General features: G+C 41.4%; 1 protein-coding gene across 3 annotated transcripts in view; it reads left to right on the top strand.

The window, feature by feature from the left end:
- LOC138755782 (acetyl-coenzyme A synthetase, cytoplasmic-like) overlaps positions 1 to 14,102 on the top strand; it is a 164,178-nt gene that overhangs the window by 88,532 nt on the left and 61,544 nt on the right. For all 3 annotated transcript variants that reach the window (XM_069922386.1, XM_069922388.1, XM_069922385.1), the window contains exons 2-3: positions 1,630 to 1,825; positions 8,188 to 8,279. In XM_069922386.1, the coding sequence (XP_069778487.1) occupies positions 1,630 to 1,825; positions 8,188 to 8,279 (288 nt within the window). The remainder of the gene's footprint in view (positions 1 to 1,629; positions 1,826 to 8,187; positions 8,280 to 14,102) is intronic.

The following is a 14,102-nucleotide window of genomic DNA, read 5'->3' as shown; positions in this document are numbered from 1 at the left end:
GATTTCAGGCAAAAGCGGGCACACAGAGTTGGCTCAGCCACAAACCACAAATGTCCTCTTCTGTTCCCAACTTTCCTTTCTTCAAGACGAAAGATGATTTGAATTGGGATTTATTGAGGGATGCTTTATATTTGGGAAAAACTATAAAAATCAGAAAAAAACTACTAAGGCTGGAGATCAGGTCAGGTAAAGGAAATATTCTCTTTCCGCAGATGCTGTCTGACTAGCTGAGTTTTACAGCCTTTTCCATTTTTTTCTTATCCTACACACGGAAGTCTAGCACACCACCCAGTGGTGTAGCTGGGGGGGAATGGGGGGGTGGGGTGGCAGTTCAGGGGGAGTGACTTCTCCTCCCGAGCACATTTCTCAAAAGTGGCACCTTCCTCCCTCACCCCGGTCCGATGCCACCTCCCCCAGACACCGCTGCTGCCTGCCCCCACCCCCCACAAACCCAGTCCAATGCTGCCGAAAGGTCACTGTAGCCCGCATTCAACCACTGACTCACCATCTGGTATGTGTTGTGGCGCCTTTGTTGTGTACGCGCTCCTCCTGACTTTAAAACCTGCCTCTACTATATCATTGTGAATTTCAGGAGGACCAAGAACGACAACTCTTCTCTACACCACTACACATCAATAACTGTGGAAGAGAGAGAGTGGAGAGCACCAAGTTCCTTGGAGTTCACTTAGCCAGTAACCTACCGTGGACACTCATTATCTCCTCATTTTTCAGGAAGGCGCAACAATGACTGCACTTTCTGAGAAGACTGAAGTGGGCAACGCTACTGGCCACCCATACGTCAACCTTCTACAGGAGCTCTATCAAGAGCATCACAGTGTGGTACAGTTGTTGCAGGGAAATGGATCAGAGGTCAATCCACAGGCCTATTAAGAGCAGCAGAGATCATTGGAATCTTCCTCCCTGACCATCAACGTGATTTACTGGCATCGTTGTCTGAAGAGGGGGTGCAAAATCATTTAGGATCCCTTTCACCCTGCATACATCAATCTTTCAGCTGCTTCCGTCAGGGAAGAGGTACAGAAATATCGGAACCAGCAACACCAGGCTGAGGAACAACCTCTTCCCATGGGCAGTGAGAATGCTGAACGACTAAAGGAACTGCTCACATTAACCATCTGAGACACTCATATTCATGATACAATATTTATTTATTTGTGTATATGAATACTTGTTCTACATATATATTGTTTGTCTGTATGTGTGTTACGTCTGGTTGTGTGTCTGCGTGTTGTGCACCAAGGACTGGAGAACGCTGTTTCATTGGGTTGTACCTGTGCAATCAGATGACAATAGATTAGACTTGACCAACAATTCATTACTTCGACCTAATAGTTTAATGTACTGATGACTCTCTCTATAAGCCATTTGGTCTCATCTGATCATAGTTCTCCCCTGCGTATCCTTCCCCCACGTTCCCTCCCATGGAGAACCTACAGACATCTCTCTCTTTCCCATTTCTGATGAAGGATTTCAGATCTCAAATGTCAATGGCTTCACTTCCACAGATACTGCTTGACCTGCTGAGTTTTTCCAGCATTTTCTGTTTTGGCAAAGTATGTTCCATCATTTATAATGTTCTTATTTTCTGTCTTTTTTTTTTCCCATTAGGATTCTGGGGTGAGATTGCAAAAGGGTTTTACTGGAACACCCCTCCAACAGGTGCCATCCTCGATTACAATTTTGATGTGACAAAAGGGAAGGTGTATGTGAATTTCATGAAAGGAGCAACGACCAACATTTGCTACAATCTTCTGGATAGAAAAAAGCAAGAAAGTGACTGGGAAGAGAAAATAGCATATTACTGGTAATCACTGATTGATATTTGTTATCCTTCCTTCCCTTCGCCCATCTACATAAGAGTTGGCTTTTTGGCCCATTGAGCCTGCTCACCTTTCTATAAGGTCATAGCTGATTTGGCCGTGGATTCAGATCCACTTACCTGTTCCCCAAAACTCTTAATCCCTTTATTCTTCAAAAACCTATCTGTGTCTTAAGTATATTTAATGAGGCAGCCTCTACTGCTTCATTGTGCCAAGAATTCCACATATTCACTACTCTCAGGGAGAAGCAGTTCCTCCTCATCTCAGTCTTAAATTTACTCCCCTAAATATGAAGAATGATCTTCCAAATGAGATAGTTGTGGCAGGGTCCCTTCTATCATTTAAGAGAAGTTTGGATGTGTACATGGAGGTGAGGGGGTTGGAGGGTTATTGGCAGAGAGCGGGAAGGTTGAGCCAGTGAAGTTGTTCGAGTGAACCAGGGCGGACTCGAGGGGCCGACATGGCCTGTTTCCGCTCTGTAAATGGTTAGATATGGTTAAGTCTTGAAGGTATGTAAAAGTACAAAGCTGGAGAAACTCAGCAGGTGAAACAATGCACTTTATAGAGCAAAGACTACACAGAAGTAATTCTCCATACCTTCAAGCCCGAAACATTGATTATGTACCTTTATCTTTGCTCTATAAAGTACTGTGTACTTTATGACCTGCTGAGTTTCTCCAGCTTTGTGTTTTTACTTCAACTACGGTGTCTGCAGACTTCTGTGTTTTAATTTAATTTTAATTTAGACATACAGCCAGTAACAGGCCATTTCAGCCCAATTTACACCCCATTATCCTACAACCCCAATAGGTTTTGAACAGTGGGAGGAAACTAGAGTCCCTGGAGAAAACCTATGTAGACATGGGGAGAATATACAAACTCCTGGCGGACAGCGCAGGATTCAAACCCCGGTCCAGTCCCGATCGCTGGAGCTGTAAAGTCATTAGTTTTATTCTCACCTGCCAATGTGGAAATAAGCTCGTTGTTTCTGTCTTATCTTTTCCTTTTAATTTTTTTTTGTATGTCTCTATAAGATGTCCCTTATCTTTCTAAACCCAAGCTACTCAATCTCTCTACATAAGCTAACCCCTTATTTTGGAAATCAATTTAGTGAATCTCCTCAGCATCGCCTCTAAAGCCAATATATACAGTATATTGAAGAAGTGCTCAAACCCTGGTTATATATCTTTACCTCCTATGCATGTTGTGAGACCTGCTAAGTTCCTCCAGCATTTTTGTGGTTTTGCCGGTATATCCTTTCTCAAGAAAGCTACTCAAAAAAAAAATTACTCGTCAACCATAATTTGGCATGGAATAGATGAGAAATGTTTTTATCTGGAGAAAACATTTGTCATCTATCGTATCCTACTAATGCTTATTAGATGAGAAGTGATTCTGCGACTGTGTTAATTTTATTGTTTTAAGATATAATTTAAGAAGACGAAAGCTTCCTTTGTCTCCAAATGACATTAATGTTGGAGTTTGGTTCTGTGGTAGCCAGATACTTGCAAAAACTCATCCTAGTAGATATTCTTCATTGAAGAGAACAGTGAGGGAGCAAAAATGAATTCTAATGAAGCTAAATTTGGTTTTCATGCAGGGATTAGCATAATTTCTTTACATTAGGGAGTCAGGTGGACACAATTTCTGTTCCCTCTGAACATGGCCTCTTGTAAATGCAAGGGAATTGATCTTTTAATCAACAGCTCATTTATGGAAAGTGTGCATGAGCTTGAGTTGGAAGTGTTCTGGAAGAAAAATATCGGGAGGGCAAAAAGTCATGACGCTTTTTGATTCTCATCCAGCCTTTCAAATTTTCACTTATCACATCACTTTCCAAATGGGAATATCAAGAACTGCGCAATAGCCTCTGAATCAAGGCAGTCGCCCCGAGTTTATCTTCCACCTTGGCAAGTAATAAAACTGAATTTTTAAATATGGCCAATATTATCTTTCCCTTCTTTTCCTCCTAATAGGGAAATTAAGTGTGAAGGAAAAGGCAGGTGGGTGGAGCTGAGTCCACAGTCAGATCAGCCATGATCTTAGTGAAACTCAGAGTAAGGTGATGGGCCAGATGGCCAACCATTTCTTATTTTCTTATGTAGGTCATGTGAAATTAACGAGTTTGATACAACATATGTTAATGAATAGGTTGACTTTTATTTCAGAGAAGTTAATATACCTTAGATATGTGATATATAACCACAGACTGTAAGCAAAACGCAGGATCTTTGAAATTGCTTGCCACATCTTTAGGTGAAGTGCCTTTCTTACAGGGACAGTGCAGCAGCGTGACATAACTTTTACCCACCTCTCACTTCGCCCTGACCCGTTTCGTTGGATCACAGAAGATTTATTACTCCTTCACAGAAGGAGATCTCTACTCAAGATCAAGATTCAAGATTCCTCTATTGTCACAGAATGCTCAACATTTGTTTGCCCTGTAAAGGCACACAAAGGGGTACTTCCAGCAGAGCCCCATTCACCCTCTTCCAACTTAGTTGCAGATGAAAGAGACAAAATGCATCATAGTATGGGGTCAGAAAGATTGAGCTTGCAGGGCCTGTAGGAGAATCTGCAGTCAACTGAACACAAGCACTACAGTCATTCAGAGAGAGAAAGTGTTCAAAATATCAAGGAACAGACTGTGATTATTGATTTTTTTTAACATTTTCTTGGATAAAACTTATTTAAGATCAGTTTGCAGTAGTTGTAAAGGAGTCCTGAATTTCCTGGATCGAACTTACTTAAGAATAGTTTGCAGTAGTTGTAAGCGTGTTGTGAATTTCCTGGCTCGAACTTATTTAAGAATAGTTTGAAGTAGTTGTTAACATGTCTCCTGAATTAGTTTAAGTCACATCTTGAAAGTAAAACATGACTGAATTGGTTAAAGTTCAAATGTTGAAAAAACTCAGGAAGCACATTGGGGAAAGAGAAATCGTATTAAAGTTTTGGGTTGTTCATCTTTTTCCGGAACTGGGAGGAGTTAAAACTATAAGGACCATAAGAGTGGCACTGGAGTCTTCCTCCCTCCCATCGATGTGATCTACCGGGATTGTTGTCTGATAAGGGCATGCAAAATCACTGAGAACCCTCTTCCATCCCACACAAGGCACTGTTCAGCTGCTCCCATCGGGAAAGAGATGCAGGAGGATCAGAGCCAGTTCCACCAGGCTGAGAAGCAGCTTCTTCCCACTGGTAGTGAGAATGTGGAACTGTTCAGGCTAACCATCTGAGACTCTCATATTCGTGAAACAATATTGTCATTCATATGTATTGTTTATCTGTATGTGGTTTGTGTGGCTGTGTGTTTTGCCCTGAGGACTGGAGAACGCTGTTTTGTTGGGTTGTACTTATGCAAACAGATGACAATAAATTTGACCTGACTTGAAAAAATCAAACCTGTTTGAAGTCGCAGAGTAGTGGGAGAAATGGAGAGAACAAATAGAATGTCTGTGAAAGGGTGAGACCAGGAGAGACAGGTGGTGGCAGTCAGTGGTGGTGAAATCTTGTTAATCACAGCTGGTCTGACTGTATGAGATGTAAATTGAAAGAGATGAATGAGAATACAGAAAGAAAAAAATTCTCCTCCTTAAGAAGCTGAACAACATAAACTTGTTTCTTATATTTTCATTTGTGTGGTGAATGTCTGCCAAGCTGCCTGTCTCCCCTCTGGCGAGCCTTCCTGTACTAACATTGGCTGTGCATTATCTCTACTGTTAAGGACACTCCCCTTGGATATAACTGTACATGCATCTATTGTCTTTCATTATTGTACCATGAGTTTCTGCTAATAAAAGCCATGATTATTGTTTGACCACATCGTCTTTGGCTACTTCATCAACTGGCACTTCAATATGTAACTGTGAAATATAAAATCTGTGGATCCTCGAAATTTGAATTAAAAGAGAGTCCTGGAAATACTCAATGGGCAGCTCTTGATGGAGAGGGAAGTTCTGATCCAAGTTGGGAAGGCTGGTTAGCTGAGATTGTTTAATTCAAAGCTGGGTCCAAAGGACTATTATGTGCTTCATGAGAAGGTCTTGAGCTGTTATTGGGATTTGTTGGAACAATGTAACAGAAGTGGAGAAGTCAGAGTGGGAGTGCGTTAAAGAATGAAAGTCATAGACAATAGGATGTCAAGATTCACCCTTGCAAACCGGATGTAGGTGTCGTACAAGGCAGCAAATGTGTTTGGTTGCTCCATTGTAAAGGAGGCCACATTGTCAGTACTAAATGCAGTGCCTGAGATCAGCCATTTTCAACCTATGTTTGGCCATGGCCCCCTTAGAACTGTCCTCAAAGTTTATGGGACCCCTTCCCTGTGAAGGCGTCAAGTTTAGTTGGTTTCTTCTGCATTTTTCTCCAACTGACTACATGAAAAACAAAAAAAAAATTATGATTTCAATGCGAGGCCCTCTTAAATATGCTGTGACCCCCCAAGGAAGGGGACTGTGCAAAATGTTACGAGCCCAGAGGACCCATAAACCCATCAGCAGCAGATATTCATCAAGACAAATGGTTGCTTTTAATTATCTTTAAACATGAAAACAGAATCACACTTTAACTTATCACTATTGACTTACTTAACCCCCTTCTAATTCTAAGCGCACGTGTATGTAATGTGTGTGTGCAAGTTCAGAAAAGTTCTTTGATTCACAGTCCAATCTCACCATTGATTCCTCCAAGTTCACTGGTTGCAAGCAATGCTTATACTGTGCACAGAATTTAACATTTATAAAGTTCACCAGGCTTTGGTGCTTGAAAGGTAAATGGTTACCGCTCAGGAAGGTTCTTGTTGGTTTTTGGAGAGAGATGTGTTGTTCCAGCACATCCACAACTGATGTACTTCCATCAGTCACCTCAGTATCTTGTTGATGAAACTTTCCCCCTCAGGGTTCTCCAGATGATAACCTCTTTCTTTCAGGTCACCACAGAATTCCTTTCTGTTTCCCTTATTCCAAGTGAAACATTAGACAGCCAGTCCTCTCCTCTTGCATGAACCACAAGAGCTGTCTTCTAAAAGCTTGCCAGCTTGTCCTGCTTCAGTCCCAGCAATTTCTGCTGGCAGTCACTGTCAAGTGATCTCCGCTTCTCTCTCTCTCACACTCTCACTCTCACTCTGAGAGAAAACCTGTTTGACTTTCTCTGCTTGCAAAACCACATGACTCTCTCCTGCAGACAATAGTGGAGCCAGCATTCTCTTTCATCTGTTGCTTTTGGTAAACAATAATCCATTAGTGAAGTCTCTTGAGCACTCTTCAAAGCTCTTGCAAAAAGGTATGAGAAGCCACTATGTCTTTAGTATTTCAAATAAGATCTGTTTTAAAATGTTTGCACGTGACCTACTCTAACAAACTTTTCCCAATTTATCTCCCAAAAACATTTCTGTATACTCTGTCACAGAACCCTCTTAAAAATGGCTGGTTCAGATCACTTTCTCATCTCGAAGGAATGCTTGGGGGCCTGCTGGTTGGAAAGAAGGAAGGTTTTGCATGAAAGGCCAGGTTTTGCATCTCTTGGGAAAATGGGAAGGGTGGTTTACAGGGAGAAAAATCTCTTTGGAAAGCAGTGGATGAATGGAAAAGGAAGTTGTTATTACATCGTCGACATAAATCCTGCAGGGCGCCCTGTTGAAAGAGAAGGTTGGGGAAAAGATAGAAGGTGAGAACAAGAGGAATAGAACTCTTGTTCTGGGTCAGAGGAAAAGGGTGAATTTGGAAGTAGAGACTCTTCCAATTGGGAAGTTCTTGAAAGAGGAGAAAGAATGGAATGAAGGTAGAAAGGAATGTGTGCTGTGGGATTGTTATTGCGGATCTTGGGGAGAACGTCCAAACTGGGATTATTGGAGGGAGATACTCCAGAAGAATTCCTCAGTTACTGTTTGAGGGAGCAATGACCTGATATTTAGCAAACAAATCATGATTTTCAGAAAGGTGCGAGACGTTGCACTTAGGCTCTACACTACGAGATTAAGAAGGGTCTTTTATCCTGCTCCTGGCTGCTTTTGAATTGATATTTCCTGAAAAAATATGGAATTCAGTGTCTGGTGAGGAAAGGATTGAGCTTTACAGACATGACCAAGGTCTAACCTTCCAGCAACATCCATTATCCAAAACGCACATGGAAATAGTGGGCTAATGGATGAGGTATTGAAGGGCAAATGACATGCACAGAACTAAACATCTCACCGTCGGTTTGGGTAAATAACTGCAGCTGGTGGTGAGGGGAAGAAGGGCAGTGGGATTGAGGGCAGTGGGTAACAGAATGAAGAGTTTTGTTGATTCAGCCATGTTGATAATGTGAACTTAACCCTAATCCAATGATTTTAAATGCATTGTTTCAGGGAAGGAAATGAACCGCATGACTGCTCCACCATCACATACTCTCAGCTCCTAAAGGAAGTCTGCAAGTTTGCCAATGTCCTACGGAGTTTAGGTGATTAATTCCTTTATCCTAACAGCTGTAGAGACCTCTTATCCATGTAAGTAGAGAGTGCTATAACTTCTATATCCAGAAAGCTCAAAATATCCCTGTGTGTAGGGAATTCTGTTCCCCTGATGTGTGGAAAACACTGTTCCCCCGACATGCAGCGAGTACTGTTTCCCCAGCATGTGGTGAGCATTGTTACCTTGGAGTCCAGCAAGCTCTGTTACTCTGGTGTGTGGCAAGCACTGTTCCCCCGGAGTGCAGCAAGCTCTGTTACTCCATTGTTTGGAATGCTGCAGTATACTAATTCTTCTTTTTTTCTTTGGCTTGGCTTCGTGGACAAAGATTTATGGAGGGGTATGTCCACGTCTGCTGCAGGCTCGTTGGTGACTGACAAGTCCGATGCGGGACAGGCAAGCACGGTTGCAGCGGTTGCAAGGGAAGTTGGGGTTAGGTGTTGGGTTTTTCCTCCTTTGCCTTTTGTCAGTGAGGTGGGCTCTGCGGTCTTCTTCAAAGGAGGTTGCTGCCCGCCGAACTGTGAGGCGCCAAGATGCACAGTTGGAGGCGATATCAGCCCACTGGCGGTGGTCAATGTGGCAGGCACCAAGAGATTTCTTTAAGCAGTCCTTGTACCTCCTCTTTGGTGCACCTCTATCTTGGTGGCCAGTGGAGAGCTCACCATATAACACGATCTTGGGAAGGCGATGGTCCTCCATTCTGGAGATGTGACCCACCCAGCGCAGTTGGGTCTTTAGCAGCATGGATTCGATGTTTGCGGACTCTGCCAGCTCGAGTACTTCGATGTTGGTGATGAAGTCATTCCAATGAATGTTGAGAATGCTGGGAATATTCTAATACAGGATTGGTAAACACTGATGTAATAAGTGGGACTTCAAATGAATGAAGTGGAGGGATGTTTTACATTAGATCAGTAGTTCTCAACCATTTTCTTTCCACCCACATAACACCTTAAGTAATCCCTATGCCATAAGTGCTCTGTGATTAGTAAGGGATTGCTTAAGGTGGTATGGGAGTGGGAAGGGAAGGTTTAGAATCACTGCTCTAGACCCAATTGCTACTGAAATATTTTGCTTGAGAAAAATTACCATTGGCCCATTTCCTTTGGAGTTATGAAACTGTGCACATAATGAGTCAATTAGGTACAATTAAAAGAGTGATTTTCATCCTTTTTCTTTCTACCCATCTATCACCTTAATCAATCCCTTACTAATCACAGAGCACCTATGCCATAGGGAATATTTAAAGTGGGGTGAGAGTGGAAAGAAAAACATTGAGAACCATTGCATTAGATTAAAATGAATGTTTGTGGAACAGTTTAACAATTTGGAAAGTAATTAACATTCACCTTTGCTTTGAGGGGAAAGCAATGTGATGGAAAGTACTTAAAGGTTAAAATCCAATGTGTTTTATCTGAATGCTAAGAAATATGTTGAAGTCTGGATGAATTAGAGAAATGAGAAGTGGATTTGAAGTTTGAGTCTTAATACTGTGCTGGTTACAGGGTGACCAATGTTGGAAATTGAATACGATGCTGGGGAATGTTAATGGGTTATAAAGAGATGGCAGAGGAACTTAATAAATATTTTACGTCTGTCTTCACTGTGGAAGACATCAGTAATATCCTGGACAGTCAGAGGCTTCAGGGAGTAGAGTTAGATTCAGTTAGGGTTACTAGAGAAATTGTGCTAGGCAAACTAAACGGATTAAAGATTGATAAATCTCCCGGACCGGATGAGGTGCATCTGCAGGTTTTGAAAGAGGTGGCTTTGGAGATTGTAGATCCATTGGCGGTGATCTTCCAGAAATCGATAGACTCTGGAGAGATATGGGCAGAGTGCTGGTAAGTAGGATTAGAGGAGGGTACTTGGATCAGTGCAGACTAGAAGGGCTAAATTGGCCTGTTTCCGTGCTGTAATTGTTATATGGTTATATTCCAGTGGATTGGAAGGTCGCAAATGTGGTTCCACTGTTTAAGAAAGGTGGGAGACAGATAAAAGGAAACTATAGGCTGATTAGTCTGACATCGGTGGTTGGGAAGCTATTAGAGTTGATCCTCAAGGATGAGATGATGAAATACCTAGAGATGCATGACAGGATAGGTCCAAGCAGCTTGGTTTTTTAAAGGGTAGATCCTGCCTGACCAACCTATTAGAGTTTTTTGAAGAAATCTCAAATAGGATAGACAAAGGAGAGGCTGTGGATGTTATCTATTTAGATTTTCAAAAAGCTTTCGATAAGCTGCCACATATTAGGCTGCTAAATATGAAGAGGGCCCATTGAATTACAGGAAAGTTATTAAACTGGATAGGCAGGATGTAAAGGGTTGAAATTAAGGGTTCCCATTCTGGATGGCTGCCTGTAACTAGTGGTGTTCCGCAGGGGTCAGTATTGGGCCACTGCTGTTTACAATTTATATTAATGATTTGGATTGTGGCATGAATGGTTTTATGGCCAAATTTGTGGATGACACCAAGATAGGTGGCGGAGTAGGAAGTGTAGTAGAACCGTAAAGTTGCAGAAGGATAGAGACAGATGAGGAGACTGGGCAAAATTATGGCAGATGAGATTTAACAGAGAGAAATGTACAGTTGTATATTTTGGCAGTGGAAAGAAACAGGCAGAATACTATTTGGATGGGGTGAAAATTCAGACCTCGGATGTGCAAAGGGACCTGGGTGTCCTCATGCAGGGAAACCAAAAAGTTAATGACCGGGTGAAATTGGTAGTGAAGAAAGTGATTACTATGTTGGCCTTCATTTCAAGAGGAATAGTGTACAAGAGTAAAGAGGTGTTGATGAGGCTCTATGGGGCACTGGTGAGGCCTCATTTGGAGTGCTGCATGCAGTTTTGGGCCCCCTATCTTAGAAAGGATGTGATACTGTTGGAGAGTGTGCAGAGGAGATGTACTAGGATGATTCCTGGAATGCAAGGGCTAATGTACAAGGAGCATTTGGCAGCTCTTGGGTTGTATTCATTGGAGTATAGGAGAGTGAGAGGCTTTTCGTATTTTGAAAGGTTCAGATAGGATGGATGCAGGTAAGATGTTTCCCTTGGTGGGTGAATCGAGAACAAGGGGTTATAGTCTGAAAATGTGAGGTTATCCATATAAAACAGAGATTAGGAAGAACTTCTTTAGCCAGAGGGTCGTGGATCTGCATACAGCAGTGGAAGCCAGATCACAGAGTATTTAAACATGAAATAGACAAGCATCTTATTAGTGAGGGCATCAAGGGATATGGGGAAAAGGGCGGAAATTGGAACTAGTGTAGAGTAGCTTAGTGTAGATTTAGAGAACAGACTCGATGGGTCTAGTGGCCTGTTTCTGTTCCTTGTGATCTTGTGAATACTGCAGGATTTAGTAAATAGACAAGATAGTAAAGATTGAAATTATGAAAGAAATAGATATGATAGAGGTAGGAAAGTTGAACGAGAGTACATAATATGAAGACAGGATGAACTGCTTCTCCCAGAGAGTAGTTAATGTGTGGATTTCCAGCACAATAAAGAGACTGTCACATTAAATATATTTAAGCCACAAATTGATAGATTTTGCATCCTAAGGAAATTAAGGGATATGGAGAATGGGTGAGTTAGTGGTGATCAGCCCACAGCCAGATCAATCAGGATCTTATTGAATGCCGGAGCAGGCTTGATGGCCAACTCCTGCTCCTAATTGCTTTGGGCGATATGGTTAGTATACTGGTTAGCACAATGCTGTTACAGTTCCAGTGAGCTGGTTTTGAAACCAACGCTATCTGTAAAGTGTTTGCACTGTATATTCTCCCCACATCTGCATGGGTTTCCTCTTGGTGCTCCAGTTTCCTCCTATATCCATATTATTAGCCTAACTGGTCAAGGGGATGCATTTGTGCAACGTGGGCTCATGGGCTGGAATGGCTTTTACAAGGTTGTATCTCTAAATTTAAAAACAAATGCTCTTATAAAGGAAGTTTTGTGGTTATGACAGTGAAGGGTTTGATAAAGATGGAAGGGAGAAAAGATTAGTGGAGAAAATCAATGTATTAGATTTGTAAAAGTGAGGCTCCATTGTTGAGAGCTTGAAGGTCCAACAAATGGACAGGTTGGTTGGAAAGGTGTAAAAAGCGAATATGTTTTAAAAGTCCAAGTTATGGAAAATGTTTGTTCTCCACAGAAACCAAGTGATGTCATACATTAAATGCAGAAAATTGACATATTGGAACAATTAGGGCTTTCATATTAAAGAGTTTGTGAGGTATGAATAAAATGTTACAAGTCCAGAGGACCTCAAAACCCAGCAGCAATAGAAAATCACCAAGACAAATGGTTACTTAAACAAAAGTTGCTTTTAATTTTCTTTAAACATACAAAACAGGATCAAACTTTAATTTATTGCTATTTACTTAACCCCCTTCAGATTCTAACCACATGTGTATGTAATGTGTACATGTTCAGGAAAGTTCTTTGTTTCATAGTCCAATCATTCACTTCTCATTTCCCCAAGTTCACCAGTATCAGGCAATTCTTATACTGTGCACAGAATTTAACATTTTTGAATCTTCCTCAGGCTCTGGTGCTTAAAGGTAAATGGTTACCGCTCAGGAAGGTTCTTGTTGGTTTCAGAGAGATATTTGTTGCTCGTTGGACACACACAAATTGATTCCCTCTGATCAGTCACTTCAATATCTTTCCGAAGAACCTTGCCCCATCATGGGTTTTCCAAATGATAAACTCTTCTTCCAGGTCATCACTGAGTTCCTCTAGTTTCCCTTATTTTAGGAGAAACACTCTAGCCAGCCATTTCCTCTTGTTAAGTCTTCCAGCTTGCTATGTTGCAGCCTCAAAAGTGACTGTAGAACTGCTCTTCTCTCTCTCTCTCTCTCTCTCTCTCTCTCTCTCTCTCTCTCTCTCTTTGTAAAAACCAAACCTCCTCCCAAGGCTCCAACCCCAATCCTTGAAAGATCTTTATCAGCACTTGAGCCCGGATTTTGTTTCATTTGCACCTGCTTTTGAAATTCCTTCCAAAGCAGTTCCATTGACTTTTGCAAAGCCAACCGCAGCCTGAATGTCTGGCTTCAGCAAAGCTCTTGCATTTTAAATGAGATGTGAAGTGCAAATATCTGTTTGTGAAGTGACCTACACTAAACCCCCACAATCTATCTCTTTTAAAGATATATTTATATATAAGATAAAATATAATTCCACAGTTATACAAGGTTTGTACATTTACAGTCTTGTTCCTGCATTACGTGAGCGCAGCAAAGTTTCACTAGACATGTTCCTAAGGTGAGGATTTAATAGGGCTATGCTCCATTAAATTGAGAATACTGAGAATTCTTTGGTGGCTCAATGGATAGTGGGGTGCAAGTTTGAAAGAACACCATAATAGCAGGCCCAGCGTGCTGATAAGCAAATGGCCAAAATATTCAGTATTATGGGGGAAGGAGGTAGAGATTATGAATCACCTGTGTTGGTTGGAAATGTTAGTTGCTTTCACCCCTGATGGGAGATGTTTCCATAGTGGGAGAAGACAAAAATTAAAGGTCACAGAACAAGGGGTTGATCAATTTGGATCGTATGAAATGAAATATTTTCACTCAAGTTTTGATGAATTTTTGGAGTCCACTAATACAGAGGATGGAGTATATTCAGGACAAAGATTGATACATTTTCAGCTACTGTATGAGGCGAATCAAAGGAATTTGCAATAGATCAGGCAGGTAAATATAATGATCAGATACGATTTTACTGAAAGGCAATAAATGCTGGAAGAAGCAACACCCTACTACTATTTTCATTCTATGTAAATTCAAATGTTACTCATTATTTTAA

The sequence above is a fragment of the Narcine bancroftii genome, chromosome 2, assembly GCF_036971445.1.
Source record: "Narcine bancroftii isolate sNarBan1 chromosome 2, sNarBan1.hap1, whole genome shotgun sequence".
Classification (NCBI taxonomy): domain Eukaryota; kingdom Metazoa; phylum Chordata; class Chondrichthyes; order Torpediniformes; family Narcinidae; genus Narcine; species Narcine bancroftii.
The sequence above is the reverse complement of the archived record's forward strand: the minus strand, read 5'-3'. Positions and strand labels throughout refer to the sequence as shown.